The 19,327-nt window shown below is 44.1% G+C and overlaps 1 protein-coding gene across 1 annotated transcript in view; it reads left to right on the top strand.

Moving 5' to 3' along the window:
* The window catches only part of LOC141171938 (IgGFc-binding protein-like), a 323,247-nt gene that overhangs the window by 292,775 nt on the left and 11,145 nt on the right, over window positions 1-19,327 (top strand). The window contains exons 8-12 of the mRNA XM_073655650.1: window positions 1,266-1,864; window positions 2,185-2,758; window positions 3,580-4,169; window positions 15,860-16,412; window positions 18,095-18,300. Of these exons, the coding sequence (XP_073511751.1) occupies window positions 1,266-1,864; window positions 2,185-2,758; window positions 3,580-4,169; window positions 15,860-16,412; window positions 18,095-18,300 (2,522 nt within the window). The remainder of the gene's footprint in view (window positions 1-1,265; window positions 1,865-2,184; window positions 2,759-3,579; window positions 4,170-15,859; window positions 16,413-18,094; window positions 18,301-19,327) is intronic.

The following is a 19,327-nucleotide window of genomic DNA, read 5'->3' as shown; positions in this document are numbered from 1 at the left end:
CTCACATATAGCTCAGTATTGAGACCACCATCGATCCTGGTCAAGTGTCCAACGCCTTTGACATCCTCCATCAAACTTGAAGATTCTTTACATTTCTTGATCCATTAATCCCTTTTTTCCTTGTTTCTTCCATACCCATTTTCAACCATTAGAGCCTAGTCTATTGATTTTCATCCAAATCACCCGTCTCCAATCTTCTACTGTCCACTTTTCGTCCTTTTTTTGCAAACTCAAGCAGACTCTTCTTATGATGTTATTGAAATTGAGGCTCCTTCAGCTTCTTTTGGGCCACCATTCCAGGCTTGTGTAACGTGCATCGCACGGTGTCTGCATGGACATCTCACAATTGCGAAGCATACGAGCCACCTCCATCGCCAGAACTGATGCACCTTGCGATAAGCCAATTTGTTGACTAGATGCCTGGATGTCCACCTCTTGGCTTTTGAATCGATGGACGGACTTAATTTCGTATTCTTCCAGCTGCCATGGCGCTCACATGATGCAGTTTGGCAATTTTCTTGGCTGAGAGACCGCTATCGATGAGTTGGATGATGCTGTTTCTCTATTCTTGGGAAATCTTCTTCATGACTCCTCCTCGATTCAAACCAGTGGACTTTCGCTTGGGAATCAACCTAATATCACACTAAGCTAATGTGAGAACAGGTTGTATTTTGTAGTATACAGGAAGAAATGAGTTTTCCACCACCAGGAATAAAACAGTAACAATGCAGTGACATGACGAGAATCTGCATAACTAACATGTTAAATATTGGCAAGTAAAATTTATATATGAAATAGCCAAGATGATTGTCTATAAAATGATGGTGTTCTCATGATCTAAGTAGTAGTGGATGATGAGAAATGGAGCCTGAAAGTCAAAAGTTCAAAACATTGTTAATCCTTTGCTTCTCAGTGCATATGCTATAGAAATATAGGCAGTCAATCAAGAGGGACTATGACAGCCTGTATGAAAGCTAAGGTAGGGAAGACAGCAGCTACTTTGTGGGGAATCGGGAAAGTGAGAGGAAATCACAGCTTTCAGCTCAGTCATAGAAATAAGGAGAGAAATCCATAATACACTGAATAAGAATAAGTAATACAGATAGTGAGTGACAGCACAAAAAATTTATACAATCTATTTACCCATAGCCATAGATATTAAGGCCATTTTGGACATTACTGTGTTTAACTTTCTCTAACTATTCCTCTAATTGATATTATTAACAATACTGCGGTCAATGTTGTTTAAATTTTTTTACCCCTAGCTATGGATTGTCCTGGAAACAGCACATATAACTCATGTGGAAGTGCTTGCCCAGCTACGTGCCAGGATCAGAACGCTCCATCCAAATGCACCCAGCCTTGTATCGAAACCTGTGAATGTAACAATGGATTTGTGCTGATCGAAGGAACATGTCAACCAAAGGAATACTGTGGCTGCTCTTACCAAGGCCGTCTCATGAATCCAGGTGACTCATTTTGGGTTGATACCGCCTGTAAAAAAAAATGTGTCTGCAATCCATCCACTCATAAAGTTGAGTGTTTCAGTACTAAGTGCGCGAAAGGAGAAAGTTGTTCGATCAAGGATGGAATCCAAGATTGCTATCCACTCAGTTACGCCACTTGCTCAGCTTCAGGAGACCCTCACTATGTCACCTTCGATGGCCTCCATTTTGACTTCCAGGGAGCTTGCCAGTACCTGCTGTCCGGGCTCTGTAATAATAATAAAAGTTTAACTGATTTCCAAATTATCGTTCGCAATGAAAACCAAGGAAGTCTTCTCGTCTCTTACACCACCGCCGTCATCTTCAAGATATTTGGAATAGAAATCCAAGTCCGTAGAGAAAATCCAGCAGCAGTTTTGGTGAGTACAAGATCATAGTTCCGGTCATATCGCTAGATTTAAGACCCGCAACTTCCTAGAATTAAATAATTCCAAAAACTAGAATGTCTGTCGGTAACCCGTCTTTGGGTATCAGTGATGATTACTTTTTAACTAGAAACAATAGACACAAAGAATGAGCAATCCAAAAGGAAAAAAAATCCCAATGTTTTGCTCCCTGATTTCCAAACATCATTCACAAAAATGTACCCAGTTTATTGGAGAAACTGGAATGAGCTAATTTTTCATGTGCCTCCACATTCTCTAATGTTAGGAGCTAAAATGATTGTTTCTCGTTTTAGGTGGATAAATTAAAGTCCAATCTTCCTTTGGCAATGAGACCAAAACTTGGTAATATTGACATCTTCCAGTCCGGGAGACAATGCATTATTCAGACCAACATCGGAATCCGTGTGACATTCGACTGGGAGGCACGAGTCGGAGTGACTCTTCCCTCAATATACTTTGGATCTGTGTGCGGCCTCTGTGGAAACTTCAATAATGTTTCCTCAGATGAGCTGATTGATCGCGATGGAAAAGTTCAGCCTGATATTCCATTGTTTGGTCATAGCTGGAGAGAAGGAGAAAATGCTGACCAATGCAAAATCGTCAGCGGAGGAAATTGCACCAATCTTCTAAAGCTAGAAGGCGAGCAAAAGAAGAACCCGAAAGAGTGTGGCATGGTGCTCGACCCTAAGGGTCCTTTCAGAAATTGCCATTCCAAAATTGATCCTGTATCTTACTTTAAGGACTGTGTTTATGACATGTGTGCATATGGTGAAAGGCAGGATCTCATCTGTAGGCTATTGACCGGCTATGCTGCCTCGTGTCAGGACGTTGGAGCTGTCATCTATGAATGGAGATCGGACATCTGTCGTAAGTATATTCATGACCAATTGCTGCATTGCTCAGGGAGTTATTGACAAAACCAACCAAGTAACCTAGTAATGGGGTCAGCACCAACATACTCTACCTGGGCATATTCATATCATACACAATCTATAGGGATGCCCATTATTGCTTTGGCCTGCTGAGCTTAGGAGGCCTCTAAATAAAACATGCTTGTTATGCCAAGGTGGGGTAACGAGGGACCTTTCATGAGTCTGAAGTTGGCCTTTGTTTCAACATCAGAAAATCAGAAACATCACGAATTACACAGCCACAATATGATATCCACATTTGGCCATACTGTACCCTTTGTTTGCTTCTGCTTTCATATAAGGACACCTAAATGTTCCAATGGAGAAAAGAATACCTCCAAAATACACTGCCACCATTGGACAATTAAAGGCAACATGCAACCATATCATGCTTCCATGGCATGAGGCCACAGAGCAACCACAGAGACCTGATGAACATTAGTCTCCTTTGTTCGTCAGTTCAGACAATATATTTTGCAGCTATTTATTGGCGTGGACCCATGACTGATTCCAGGTATCAATACATAAAGAAAAGGGTCCATGTGCAAGAACAATATATGGGCCCTTTTCAGTCCAATAGCTCATCATAATGCACAATTCCACCTGCTTTGGAGGTAGTAATGGCCCCCTTAACTCTTGGGCGCCATTGTGGTTGCACAGGGTGTACCAATGGTATGTCCACCCCTGACCATTTCTATATAGAATAAAAATGAAATTGTAATAGAAAACAAATGAAACAACAATTTGCTACAATTCTGAACCATATTTCCTTTGCAGCGATGTCCTGCCCCCTGAACAGCGGATACAACATTTGCGTCAGTGGCTGTCCTTCCACCTGTTTCTCTTTATCAATGTCCTCGAAATGCGATTCCACCTGCAGAGAAGGCTGTGAATGTGCGAAGGGCTTTGTCCTTAGTGGAACAGAGTGTGTGCCAATGTCCCAATGTGGATGTCTCTACAATACTCTTTATTACAAGCCCGGGGACATCTTCTATCCAGAAAACACATGTGAGAATAAATGCACCTGCAATGGTGGCGGGACTGTCACCTGTGTGCCAACCTCCTGTGGCCCCTATGAAGAATGTAGCATTGTCAACGGGATACAAAGCTGCAATCCAGTGGGAAGTGCCACATGCTCGGCCATTGGCAGAACGACCTTTAATACATTTGATAATTTTGGATATGATTTCAATGGAAACTGCTCTTATATATTATCGCAGACCTGCTTGACTGAGGGGTCAAACTTGACTCCTTACATTATCCGAATCAGGAACATAGACGGCTCCTTTACCATCAGCAAAAAAGTCATACTCGAAGTCTACAACTATACTGTCACCATCTTCCAAGGAACTGAAAACAAAATCTTGGTAAGACCATTTCTTTGCACTTTAATTTTAACTACTTATAACTCAAAAGTTTCCTTAGAGTGATAAATTCATCTTAAGAATTTCTGGTTTTTTTTGGAACCTCAACTATCAGAAGAATGGCAGAGATAAGTGAATCGCTTCAAGGCAAATCGAATATGCCTTGAATTACACAGACTTTTTTAAAATCTGAATTTTCGTAAATTAAATTCGCAGAAAAATAGCAAAATAGTGACTGACCACAATTTTCCTGGATTCAAAATGTCCACAAATTTGTTAAAAAAAACAACCCCTTCAGTCCAGTCACTGATGTGATCTTCATTGGGCCATCTTCGGTGTCATGCAATGTCATAACGTTGCTGCATAGGAGAAGCAAAGATGGCGGCCACTGAAAAATCTTGAAGATGCCCAATGAAAATGAGACCAGTGATGCTGGACTGTCAAGGGGCTACTTGGAGGGAGAGGTGAGAGTTGGGGGAGTATAATTTTTGTATACATTTTGCTTCCTGCCCAAATTTGAATGAACTGCCAATTCCAAATTTTGGCATATTCGCTCATCACTAAAGAACAATATCTGGTGACACTCTTTTGGCAATTTCCTGTCATTGCTTCTCTTGGCTCAATACTAGTGTTGAGCCACCCCCGTAGTGTTCGAGTTCGGTTCGGTTCGTCGAACACCCGTGTGTTCGCCGAACTGTTCGTCGAACTGTTCGTCGAACACCTTCGAACACCGTTAAAACCAATGGCAGGCAAACAAAAACACATAGAAACACATAGAAAACACCTTCAAAGGTGTCCAAAAGCTGACAAACTGCTCAGAAGACACAACTAACACATGGAAAAGTGACAAGTACATATAGTCATGCGAAAAGAAAAGAGGTGGAGGAGTAAAAGGAGGGGGAGACACAGATATAGGCATGTCATGCCCTTCTAAAATCCAAAAAGTGAGAAGCCGACACGTTCAGTCCGCTCCTGCCCGTGCCACCTCCATGTCGCCGGGTTTGTGCCAGAGCCGCGGTGAACCCTGACGGCCAGCCCCCCTCTCCCAATACTGGTGCCTGTCCGCTGGTGGGTCGAGCGAGCCCCCCTGTGGTGGAGGCAGCTCTAAGCTTTTTAATTTAAATTGTCTCTCTAATTTGAATGAATACACTTTAAATCCATTTACAAGGATCTATTGGAGGGCAAGTCTCATGCCAGCAGCCGCGTAATTCCAGCTCCAGTAGCGTCCACTAAAGCTGCTGCAGTTAAAAAGCTTTTATAAGGATCGAGCTCGGCTGTCCACCGCAAGGCATCCTACTGCCAGTCCCAGCCCCTATGCCTTGGGGTGCCTCCTGATGCTCTTCACTGAGTATCCCGTGGTCCCAAAGCATTTCCTTTGAAAAAATGAAGTGTCCAAACTACAGGTGGTGCAGCTTGCTTAACAGCCGGGATAATCCGCTGACTAGCAGACCCTGCTACTAGGCACAAAGTATTTCCTGGGCTAGATGCAGTTAAAAATTTGTAATTAGATACTCTCGTTGGATGCTGAGAAAGCATTCCATAGAGTCTCCTGGCACGCCATATATGATTCTCTTAAAAAGCTTGGGGTAGGGGTCTAGGGGACCCTTTTATAGCCAAAATCACGGCCCTGTATCACAATACGTTACCTAGGCTGAAGATAAATGGAACTGTAGCACCCTGAGGGCTCGGTTGCTACAGAGGTATTGCACCTCACCCAGAGGTGTGATATCTCACTCTCAGGTAAGGATGGAGTGTGGATCAGGACCCGACACCTGCATGCATTACACCACATTGCCGTGGGGCAGGGCGACCAATATGCCTCTGAGATGGGCACGACAGTCCCTGTCCCTGGCTGGAGTGGGGGGAGGGAACACTGAGGAAGGGGAACCCTGTAGTGCAGGAGCAGGGAGGAAGCAGTTCCTGGGTGCATTGAGAAGGGAGTATAAAAGGTGGGCACCATCTTAGTTCAGTGCAGAGAAGTCTGAGCAGAAGTGGCAGGGAGCAGGGGCTCTGCATGAGCTCTGCTCCGGAGGCGGGCCTAGTAACAGAGGCCCAGGCCTGGAAGAGGGAGAAGGAAGGAAGAGGAGCGGAGAAGGCTCCAGGAACGAGGAATGAAGGGATCCCAGGGGTGCGGACGGGCGAGTCGCCACCGCACGCCCGAATCCACCTGCGTGGAGGGGTCAGGCCAAAGGGGGAGACCGGTCCCCGAAACTAGTGGAGGCAGGAAACGACCCTCAGCTAGAAACCGGAGGCTGTGACATTTTATGTGGCGCAGCCCCTCGCTACACCCGCTAGGAAGGCACCACATAGGGTCAGGGAAACTGGCGCCAAGTTTACCAAGAGGAGGCCCGAGACAGCCGGACAGAAGGGTTGGTAAGAAAGGCCAGACAAAGGACACACAAAGGGGGTCCTGTGAAGCGCTCCAAAGTTATCTGGGAGTTGTCTGAGCCCCTCAACTGGTGAGCACAGTACGACGTGGGCAGCCGTTACCTGCAGACGTGGTCTGGATAATAAGAACTGTGAGTAAAGGCCCTGGACTGCATCACTGACTCCGTGTCGTTACTGCTGCTGCCCTGCACCATCACCCCCATCCTCCGCATACACTGCCCTGAGGCTATACTCCTCCCGTGGGGAGTTATGCTACGCTCTGCAGCACCCACAACACCAGCCTCAGCGGTCTGCCCTGCAGCGGCGGTTCACTCTGACCGCAATCCACGGGTGGCGTAGTCGGACATTTAAACATCAAAACCACATAAATAGTTCCGCCACTGGTTTGACCACCCTGAGCCACGGAACCGGGTCGCCGCCATGAAGACTACAACCACCAGCATCCACCAAAAAGGGTCCGGCTCCGGGTGTCCCAAGGCCCAGGGGGTGCATCAGAACATTTTCATCACCTTTCACAATCACCAATGGGACAAGGCAGGGATGTCCTCTGTCCCCTCTCTTATACCTCCTAGTGACGGAGCACCTGCTCTCATCAATTCGCCATAACCCCAATATTAGGTGGATTGAGGTGGGAGGCACCGAGTACAAGTGCTCTCTATTTGCTGATGATGTCCTAGTATATATCACTCAATCACATATATCCATCCATGCTGTTATGGCTGAAATAGATCACTTTGTTACATGGTCAAATTTTAAAATCAATGCAGCGAAGTCTGAGGCCCTCAATGTCTCCCTCCCCAAATCCATATAGGATTCCATCCAGTCCAACTTTCCCTTTGCCTGGCCCTCACAGGGTATCAAATACTTAGGAATTCCTATTCATAGAGACCTCTCCCATCTATGTTATCTTAATTTTGGGCCCTTTATTGAACAACTCCATACAGACCACGGTTGGCAAGTTAGAACTGTAAGATTCACTACGTGAACCACTGGTGTTTTGTGGAAAAGCACATGTACACTGTGTTCCAAATTATTATGCAAAAAGTGTTTAGGAGTGATAAGGGAAGAATTTGTTTGTTTGTCAGTTAAACTCATTGATGGTGATGTGTGTCAGGGCTCTTTATATCACTGTAAGCAATTGCAGACACCTGTGCTAATTAGTTTGGCAGGTGTGTCCAATGAAAGGCAAGACTACTTAAGAAGGCTGTCTCACATTATTAAGCAGCCTACATTTTCTGCCAAAATGGGAAAGAAAAAGGATGTGTCGGCTGCTGAGAAGCAACAAATTGTGGAGTGTTTAGGTCAAGGCATGACTACAATCAACATTGTGCGATGATCAGGATGAAGTGTCTTGGCAATCAAGAAGAGAGATTGTAGGCCCCTTTAGGATCCCTGAAGGCGCTAAAGATGAACTCCATAATGTATGTGGATTTTCTCAAACAGCACTTCCTGCCATGGTTCAAGAAGAAGAACCATGTATTTCACAGCAAGATCATTTTTTTGCATGATAATGCACCATCTCATGCTGCACATAAAACATCTGCATCTCTGGCTGATATGGGCATAAAAGGGGACAAACTTATGGTGTGACCCACATGCTCCCCTGACCTCTACCCCATTCAGAACCTCTGGAGCATCATCAAAAGGAGTGTCTATGATGGCGGGAGGCAGTTCACATCTAAGCAACAGCTCTGGGAGGGTATTCTGTCCTCATGCAAAACAATTGAAGCAGAAACCATCCAAAACCTGACAAATTGAATGGACAAGAGAGTTCAGAAGCTCCTTTCGAACAAGGGGTCCTATGTGAAAATGTAACATCACCTAGAATAAAGTTTTGAGTTGAAAACTGTTTGATTTCAGTTTCTAATAACCTGCTAATGCTTATAATTTCAAAAATGACAATTTTTTTGGTCTTTATTAAAATGAAAAGGTTAATCGAAAAGTTTGGGGGATCTAAGAGTGTGGCAACCCAGTAGTCATGATTACTTCGAATTCTGACAATATGAGGGTCATGTTGCAGGTAGTGCAGCAAGAAGGCACTTATGTGTCTTGCGCATCTCGGAGCCCCAAAATTATTTTCCGGGCTAGATGCAGCTAAAAATTATTATTAATTTTAAATCTGGTGGAGCTTAGTATAGATGGCCTAATAGGATCAGTGCTGCACACTGCTACAAAGCCCAAATTATTTTCCAGCCAAGATACAGATAAACATGATTAGTCATTTTAAATCTGGTGGAGCTTATTATAGATGGCCTAATAGAATCAGTGCTGCACACTGCTACAAAGCCCAAATTATTTTCCAGCCAAGATACAGATAAACATGATTAGTAATTTGAAAGCTTAAAACGGTTGGTAGGGTGATTTTAACCAATCATCAAGCTTTTACTCTCCCCAGGATGACACAGGGGTAGAAAAGTCGTTTCGGATCCATGATTTGTTCATCTTTATGAACGTGAGTCTGTCTACATTATCAGTGGAGAGCCGCGTGCGCTTATCTGTCAGCACACCACCAGCAGCGCTGAACACACGTTCAGACAGAATGCTGGCTGCGGGGCATGACAAGATCTCCAAGGCATAAGTGGCTAGCTCCGGCCATTTATCCAGATTGGAAGCCCAAAAAGAGCAAGGGTCCAGTGACACAGTCATGGCTTCAATGTTTACTTGGAGATACTCCTGTACCATCGTCTCTAGGCGTTGACTATGTGTCAGACTTCTTGTCTCCTGTGGCCTTGCAAAGGATGGGCTAAAAAAGTGGTGAAATGATTCCGCAAAATTGATGTTACCAGCAGATACTGTGGTTCTGTTACGGTTTGAGTGCTGAACACTTGACGGTCCCACGGTTGGCAAGTTGGAACTGTGAGATTCACTACATGCACCACTGGTGTTTTGTGGAAAAGCACATGTAAGATTCTGCAACAGTCTCTGCTGATACTCCTGCATGCGTGCATCCCTTTCTATGGCAGGAATAATTTCGGCAAATTTACTTTTGTACCGGGGATCTAACAGTGTGGCAACCCAGTAGTCAGGATTATTTCTAATTCTCACAATTCGAGGGTCATGTTGCAGGTAGTGCAGCAAGAAGGCACTCATGTGTGTTGCGCATCCAGGAGCACCAAGTCCCTGTTGTGTTGGTGGCGAGGTAACAATCATGCTTCCTTCCTCTGTCCTCTCCCCTCAACCTCGCACAACAGAAATGTGATCAAGGTCTCCCTCATCTGATGAGTCTTCCATCAGTTCGTCCTCCACTTTTTCCTGGGCTCCTGCACCTTTCTCACTAGTTTGGCTGCTACCATGCGCCCTGGTAAAACCATCTCCCCCACCCTCACTTGCCTGCCGCCTTGGTGCTGCCGACCGTCTGGACCTTGCAGATGTTAGCCCTTCCGCATACAACTCCTCCTCCTCTACTTCCTCCACCTCCTCTTGTTCCACCACCTGACTCCGAATTCTGTTTAACATGTGCTCCAGCATGTAAATCACCGGAATAGTCATGCTGATAATGGCATCGTCAGCACTAAACATCTTCGTCGCCATTTCAAAACTGTGCAGAAGGGTGCATAGGTCCCTGATCTGAGACCACTCCTCCAGCGTGATTTGCCCCACCTCTGAATCTCGTTGGCCCAGGCTATACGTCAGAACGTATTGCACCAGGGCTTGTCGGTGCTGCCACAGTCGCTGCAACATGTGCAGAGTTGAATTCCACCGGGTAGGCACATTGCATTTTAGCCGGTGAAGTGGCAGGCCCAACGACTTCTGTAGAGATGTAAGTAGCTGAGCTGCGGGATGCGAACGGCGGAAGTGAGCACACAGCGACCGTGCCCTCTGCAGAAGGCCATCTAGTCTGGGATAGTGGGCTAAAAATTGCTGGACAACCAGGTTCAACACGTGAGCCATACAAGGCACGTGTGTGACATTGCCCCGGCGAAGGGCCGCACCCAGGTTTGCAGCATTGTCGCACACGGCCTTCCCTGGTTTCAGGTCCAGTGGAGACAACCATTCATGAAATTGGTTCTCCAGAGCTGACCACAACTCCTCAGCTGTGTGACTCACATTTCCCAGACATTTCAAAGTAAAAACCGCCTGATGACGTTGAGCCCTACTGCCAGCATAGTAAGGAGGTGTGCAGGATCCCTTCTGCGCAGTTAGAAAGCTTGTGGCATGACCAGACAGGCTTTGGGTGCAGGTGGAAGACCGAGAGGAGGTTGAGGAGGCAGAAGCAGTGGAGGAACTTTGACATAAAGAGGATTGACGCACAACTCGTGGGGACGGCAAGACTTGGACAGCAGCCCCTTGTCCTGCTGTCACCATAGTTACCCAGTGCCCAGTCAGCGACATGTAACGCCCCTGTCCATGCCTACTCGTCCAAGTGTCTGTGGTGAAATGCACCCTGTCACACACAGAGTTTCTCAAAGAAGCGGTGATGTTGTGTGCGACATGCTGGTGGAGCGCAGGCACACCTTTCTTTGAGAAGTAGTGCCGACTGGGCATCTGGTACTGGGGCACTGCGACGGACATAAGGTCTCGAAAATCCTCTGTGTCCACCAGGCGGAAAGGCAGCATTTCTGTAGCCAAGAGCTTGCAGATGTTGAAATTCAACCTCTTAGCTTTCTCATGGCTAGGAGGAAATGGTCTTTTACTTGTCCACATCTGAGGGACCGAGGGCTGGCTATTGTGCTTAGACGGGGTTGATAAGGGTGTCCCCGGCAAACTGCCGGTCTGTGAGGAAGATGCAGGCGGACATGTTAGGTTGCCTTGATCCAAAGGTGGTGCTATCGATGTCGGACAGCGCTCAACACCAGCTGGTGTTACCACCTCCAAAGAAAATGATGACCTGCCAATCACGCTGGCTGTTGCGGGTAAAGAGGTGGCAGGTCTGCGCCCCAAAACAGGTGTGACTGCTGTCCCCCCAGTCACAGAGGATGAAGAGGCCGCGGATGCACAAGATATGGCAGACGGTGGTTGGCCCGGCCGGCTAGGCCGCATTGTAGCACACTGAGCTTCCCACTGCAACTTATACTTCATGTCCATGTGCCGGTTCATGCATGAAGTACACAAACTATGTATTTTTTGGCATCTACTTAGTTTTTGCTGACAAATGTTACAGATAACACGAGTTGGGTCATCTTTATCGATCTGAAAAAATGCCCAGGCTATGCAAGGCTTAGCACCCATGCGACCTGAAGAGCCACCACGACTTGTGGTGAGAGGCAGAGTTGTGTTTGAGGATGCAGTTGTTGACGTGCTTCCAGTACTACGTCTCTGTCCAGGAAGGCGCAACCTGACCTCATCGTCACTAGCATCTTCCTCCACCTCCTCTGCTGACCTCATCTCTTGGCTGACTGTGGGTTGACAGTAAGTGGGATCTCCAACCTCATCATCATCACCCTGTGCGTTATCACACCCGTCGTCCTCAGAGCCAACCTGTTCCTGCCCTGACAAAAAACTAAAGTTGTCGCTCCAATCAGGTATTTGAGTCTCATCATCGTCTTCCTCATTGTCTCCACCAACAGGAGTTACAGTTTGGGAATGAGGGACTACATTATGGTCAGAACCTTCTGCGTCTGGTCCTGGATCCGACTCATAAAGATTCTGGGCATCTGTGCAGATCATTTCCTCGTCTGGATTCACAGAAGCGCTGGAGTCGACCTCTGATTCCCAGGCTATAGTATGAGTAAACAGCTCTGCAGACTCAACCATCTGTTCTACCTCATACTCAGACGGGCAGCTGGAGATTTGGGAGCTGTGAGGAAGCAAGTGTGATTGGGGTGACACCTTTGAGGACTGGAGTATTTGTGATGTTGAAGTTGATGTGGAGGAGAGCCCACTTAAAGGAGCACTTGATATCCGTTGAAGCACATGCTGTTTTTGTGCCTCATCTGGAATTTGTAGCGATTGGCGTGGCCGTAAGAAAGGGATCTTATCACATTGTCCGCTAAAAGAAGTAGACATTTTAGTTTGGCTGGAAGATGGTCTTTCTTCTGCAGATGTTACTGTTGCTTTAACACCTACCCCACGGACACAACCTTTTTTCCCCTTCCCAACACGCCTATTCCCCTTTCCACCAGCAGCAGGCCTTTTTCCTCTCATTTTGGTGGTTAACTAATTCACAACTCTGGAGTTGTTTGCACAAAAAAACAATGGATGGGAACCGAGCAGAGCTGAGTGGCCAAACTGTGGTATTAGGCCAAAACTATTGGCTGGGTTAGATGCAGAAAAAAATTATATTCGATTTGCAACCTGATGGAGGTCAGTATAGATGGACTAATAGAACAAGTCCCACACACAGCTAGAAGCCCAAATATTTTTTCAGAGGTAGATGCAGAAAAAAGATATATTCAGTTTGCAACCTGATGGAGGTCAGTATAGATGGACTAATAGAGAAAGTCCCACACACTGCTAGAAGGCCAAATATTTTTTCAGAGCTAGATGCAGACAAAAAATTATTTTGAAATTGCAACCTGATGGAGGTCAGTATAGGTGAACTAATAGAACAAGTCCCACACACTGCTAGAAGGCCAAATATTTTTTCAGAGCTAGATGCAGAAAAAAATTATATTCAGTTTGCAACCTGATGGAGGTCAGTATAGATGGACTAATAGAACAAGTCCCACACACAGCTAGAAGCCCAAATATTTTTTCAGAGGTAGATGCAGAAAAAAATTATATTCAGTTTGCAACCTGATGGAGGTCTGTATAGATGGATTAATAGAACAAGTCCCACACACAGCTAGAAGCCCAATATTTTTTCAGAGGTAGATGCAGAAAAAAATTATTTTTAATTTGCAACCTGATGGAGGTCAGTATAGATGGACTAATAGAGAAAGTCCCACACACTGCTAGAAGGCCAAATATTTTTTCAGAGCTAGATGCAGATAAAAATTATTTTTAATTTGCAACCTGATGGAGGTCAGTATAGATGGACTAATAGAGAAAGTCCCACACACTGCTAGAAGGCCAAATATTTTTTCAGAGCTAGATGCAGATAAAAATTATTTTTAATTTGCAACCTGATGGAGGTCAGTATAGATGGACTAATAGAGAAAGTCCCACACACTGCTAGAAGGCCAAATATTTTTTCAGAGCTAGATGCAGATAAAAATTATATTCAGTTTAAAACCTGATGGAGGTCAGTATAGATGGACTAATAGAGAAAGTCCCACACACTGCTAGAAGGCCAAATATTTTTTCAGAGCTAGATGCAGAAAAAAATTATATTCAGTTTGCAACCTGATGGAGGTCTGTATAGATGGACTAATAGAGAAAGTCCCACACACTGCTAGAAGGCCAAATATTTTTTCAGAGCTAGATACAGATATAAATTATTTTTAATTTGCAACCTGATGGAGGTCAGTATAGATGGACTAATAGAGAAAGTCCCACACAATGCTCGAAGGCCAAATATTTTTTCAGAGCTAGATGCAAAAAAAAATTATATTCAGTTTGCAACCTGATGGAGGTCTGTATAGATGGATTAATAGAACAAGTCCCACACACAGCTAGAAGCCCAATATTTTTTCAGAGGTAGATGCAGAAAAAAAAATATATTCAGTTTGCAACCTGATGGAGGTCTGTATAGATGGATTAATAGAACAAGTCCCACACACAGCGAGAAGCCCAATATTTTTTCAGAGGTAGATGCAGAAAAAAAATATATTCAGTTTGCAACCTGATGGAGGTCAGTATAGATGGACTAATAGAGAAAGTCCCACACACTGCTAGAAGGCCAAATATTTTTTCAGAGCTAGATGCAGAAAAAAATTATATTCAGTTTGCAACCTGATGGAGGTCAGTATAGATGGACTAATAGAACAAGTCCCACACACTGCTAGAAGCCCAAATATTTTTTCAGAGCTAGATGCAGAAAAAAATGATATTCAATTTGCAACCTGATGGAGGTCAGTATAGATGGACTAATAGAATGATGCTATGCCCAAAAGATTTTACTTCACTAGGTGCAGTAAAAAAATTGGTATTCTATACACAGGTGGTATATCTTGCAACACAGATAGGCTACTCCACTGACTAACACACTCTGCAATAGACCAAAAAGGATTAGCTTTGCTAGATTCAGCCAAATGCTGTGAAAAAAACTTGCACAGCACTGGCACAGACCTGCCTGGCAAAAACTGATAGGAACTGATGTAACCTAGTCCTGAAAAGGACTGCAATTACAATTAGTCTTTACTCCCACAATCTATCTATTTAAGAGCACAGACCTGCCTGATAAAAGTCGTAGGAAATGCTGTAACCTAGTCCTTAAAAGGACTGCAATCACAACTATTCCCTACTCCCAAGCTATCTGTAGATTTGTGCGAAAATTGGTTTGAAATTAACAAGGTATAGCGCACACAGCAACAGCGGTGCCGTCTAACATGCAGCTGCAGCAGTGAGAAAATGGTGGCGACGGGGAAAATGGCTTGGTCTTATAGGGCAAGGACATGTGACATACACTGCCAATGACACATGCCCTTGCTTGTGTGAAAAACAGCAGTTCGCTCCGTGTGTGCGCTGCTGATAGGCTGACAGACTGCACCTCCCCACTGCAAATGCGGGAAAGAGAAAAAAAATGGAGATCTTCATTATTCCTGCAGAGATCCATCCCCTGCCCCTCCCCCCACTCCGCTGTACACTCAAACTGCGTATTAACATTAATTTTCATCATTACTGAGAAAAAATCCAGTTATGATTTTGGTGCACGAACAGTTATCGAACATAACCTCGAACAGCCGAATTTTTCTCAAATCGTTCGTGTTTGCCGAACGGCTCGAACACCGCCCAAAACAGCTCGAATTTGAGATTGGCTAACAGTTCGAGTAGAACAACGCTCATCTCTACTCAATACCTCAATAAACTTCAATGGAGAGAGAAGCAAGCTGGTGCCCAATGAGCCAAATGACCCTACCAATAGAAAATTATCCAACAGGGGTCATTGTATCTCTATAATCTTGATAAGTATGGGTCTCACCACATCAACTTTTACATAACACGGGTTTGAACTGATGGAGTCCCAGTATAGTTGAATGAGGTAGGACTTTTCCAAAAGGCAACCTATTAAAGAAGTTGCCACTCATATAGAGCAGACTTTGAACCTCTTCGTAGAAGTTCTTCTCTAAAAGACCATAACTTCCCTCTGTTTTTCTAGAATGTTTCAATGTGTTTGTTCAATGTTTTCCAATGAGCAGAACCTCTTCATATGTCCAAGAACAGATTAAGTTGGGTCACTTCCGCTTTGATGAAAGAACTTTGAGTTGAACAAGACTACTGACATTAATAAGCTGGTGATTCACTTCTTTATTTTCTTTGCTCAGGTAAACGATATTCTTAGAAATGTCCCATTTGTGGTGGAGGCCAATCAATTCAGGGCTGATTATCAGGGTGGAGGACTTGTCCTTAAAACTGACTTTGGCTTGGTCATTACTTCAGACAATGCCATTCATGTAACAGTGCCAGGAAACTATCACAAACAGACATGTGGTCTATGTGGAAACTACAACGATGACCCTAAGGATGAGTATAGTTCTAGTAATAGCGATGCTGTGTCATTTGCCGAATCTTGGAAGGAAGAAGAAGACTTCTGCACTACAAATGAAGTCTGCTCCGGAGACGACCAGCTTTGTGCTGACTGTCCCAGGTTAGCACGGAAGGAGTTTGCCAGTGAAAACTTCTGTGGAATTCTTACTTCTCCAAGTGGTCCATTCTCACCGTGCCACCAAACAATTGACCCGGCAGCGTATCTGAAGAGCTGTATTAATGCTCTTTGCTCAAAAAATGGAGAACTTTGTACCATGCTTCAAGGTTATGCTAAAGTTTGTCAGGATGCGGGTGTTGCTATAAAGCCATGGAGGACACAAAGTTTTTGTCGTAAGTACATAATACAATTTTTATATATTCTGTAAAAAGATTATTGTGAAGATCTGAGGTTGGGGTTGTAATAATCACCTACGCAGGTTAATATTGCAACTATTTTTTATTCATTACATCCATGGTTTTACAACAACTCCAGGTAAATGGCCAATATACATTACCCCCTGTCCATAAGATCCCCTCCCCAGGGGCGGTAGTTTCACTGTCCTCATACCGGGCGATACTCACTCTCTCCCAACTTTTGGTTGGCCCACAGATTTCATATCTCCTGCCAGTATAGTCCGTGGTCTCAGTCCCCGCTCCTCCAGACGACAAATAACACAACCAAAGCATATGTATCCAGCAGCAACAGTTCTTAAAAAAATTCATCAAATCCAGGTGACAAATCCCACAACTGTAGCACGTGTGTCTAGTCCAGCTTGCAACCAATCTCCAAACTCCATAGACCATCCAACCATGGGCTCCAGGACCTCAGCCATACATCTTCACCCTTCTACGACACTCCACCAGACCACCAACTCTCCCTAATACATTTGGCTTAATTGTTTTCCCTCTCCTGGGATCAGCCCCTGGATGGGCAGAAGTGTTCACACACTCCCCCTTAATCATTTGCTTTTATCTCAAAGAATGAAGAATATTCCAGAAGTCTATCACCTGGGATTGCATGTGAAACCCCCTATGGTGACGGCTCCATTGGGTCTACTATCCCCATTCACACAATGGGACTCGTGACTGAGAGAACAGTGGCTTTGAGGCCCCTGAGATACTGACAAGATTAATGGAATGATTGCTTTACATTTACCTTAAGCAATCTCTTATCTGGCCTTATATATACATAAGATCCAGCCAGAATGTCTTCCTCTGCTTACTGCCATTGAATGGAAACATTGATTCCTCAGGCTGAACTGACGAGCAAGCAAGCCTCTAATAAAAAAGCCTGCATCCCTTAGAGCCATGGACTCCGCTCTACGTACATTGGTCCAATGGTCTTTAGTCCGTGGCCAGCTCCTCACAATCTTAGTCTAACAAGTCCACATGAGTATGAAGGTCCAGGCTTGTCATTCACCAACCATATCCTTTTGATAAGCTGGAGCTCTCCAGTGAATAAGTATAGCTGGAAATTCCTGGTTTATTCCCAAGATACTCATACTGCTCCATTATTAGCCAATATACAGTATATAGACCTGTTTTTACAAAATTGTTGTGTCCCAAAACCAAAAAGTTTTCATGATCTTGATTGATTAAACAAAATCACCAGAAATCAGCTAAAACTATCTGGCCAGGTATGATTTACAGTTATTGAGAACATTGTAGGTTTTGATAGAGGTCAATGGAGGAACCAAAAAGTAGGATTAACCATTCATATCTATGGTGCAGGTTGTCTGCAGCTCGACACAGGAGGGCCCTAAAATGTCACTGCATAGTGCCAGCCTGTGCGGAAAGAGGACAATTAGTGAGGTACATGCAGACATTAAACTGCTACTGTACTATTGGGCAATCATTTCAACTGATCATTAGATTTTGTCTTGATAGGGTTGAAGACCCCTATGTTACTAATGACATAGAGACCCTTAAGCATGTGCCATTTTATAATTCTGCCCTGTATATTGTGTTTATTTTATGAAATGGAATATGTATAATGTCCATTCTCTTACATATATCTGTTCTGATGTTTCCAGCATACACCTGCTCCCAGGAGAACAGCCATTATGAGCTTTGCGCCGCTGTTTGTTCCACCAGTTGCTCTTCCCTCTACGACATTACCAGCTGCCCGACAACCTGCGCAGAGGGCTGCCAATGTGACACCGGATATTTCTTCCAAAACGGTCTCTGTGTGACTCCAGACCTGTGTGACCGATGCATCTTAAACTCAACATTTTACAGGGTGAAGTGTTACATTTTTACTTTGCTCACATTATAAAATAGTTTGATCATGGGATTGACTACACACACGACCCAGTGCTCTTTTAATCTGCTCATTCTCTTGTTCCTTCTTCCTTCGATTTTTTTTCTCTTCATCTTCATTTTTTTCTTCTATTAATCTCCCCTTCCTTCCTTCCTTCCTTCCTTCCTTCCTTCCTTCCTTCCTTCCTTCCTTCCTTCCTTCCCGTTCCCTTTTTCTCTTCCTTATTTACTTCATCTCCTTCCAATTCTTTTCTTCGACATTTTCTCCTTCAGTTTCTCTCCCGTTATGTTTTTCTTATCTGTTGTCTTTTAGTTGTCTGCCAAACTCTTTCTTACTCCTCTTTTTTGACTATTCCTTCTTTTTCTTCTTCACATTCACTCTGTTCCCTTTTTCTTCTCCTGAATTGTAGTACTTTTATTTATCCACCATTATCTTCTCTCTTCTTAATCTCCTCTTATTCCTTCTTATTCTCTCTATTTCCTTCTTATTCTTCCGCCATTTTCCTTCTTCTTTTACCCAGCTATTCTTCCACTCCCGATTTTCATTAGTTTCCTTTTATCTTCCTTCCCTACTTGCTTTCCCCTATTCTTCTTCTTCTTTTGCTTCATTCTCCTTCTTCACCCCTCATTTTACTTTTCTTCTTATCCCCATTTCCCATTTTCTTCTCCCCATTTTTCTTTTCTTTTCCATTTTTTTCACCATTCTAATTTTCCCAATTGTTTCTATCCCCCATTCATTTTCTTTACCTCATTTTGTTTCTTCTCCTTCTCATTTTTTTAATCTACCGCCTTATTATTTTTTTTCTTCCTCATTTTTCTTACTATCCTCCATTTTCCTTTTTCACTTTCCTTCTACTCTGCCAACTCTCCTTTATCTTCTCCATCATATTCCATCTTCATTTTTGTGTCCCCCATTTCCCTCTTTTTCTCCTACTCCCCCTTTTTGCTTTCTCTTTCCTATTCTCTTTCTTGTACTGCCCGTTTTCCTTCTTTTTTTCTCTCCTATT

This window comes from Phyllobates terribilis, unplaced genomic scaffold, assembly GCF_046119375.1.
Source record: "Phyllobates terribilis strain yellow unplaced genomic scaffold, ASM4611937v1 Scaffold_12__6_contigs__length_324123572, whole genome shotgun sequence".
NCBI classification, from domain to species: domain Eukaryota; kingdom Metazoa; phylum Chordata; class Amphibia; order Anura; family Dendrobatidae; genus Phyllobates; species Phyllobates terribilis.
This window is presented reverse-complemented; position numbering and strand designations above follow the sequence as displayed.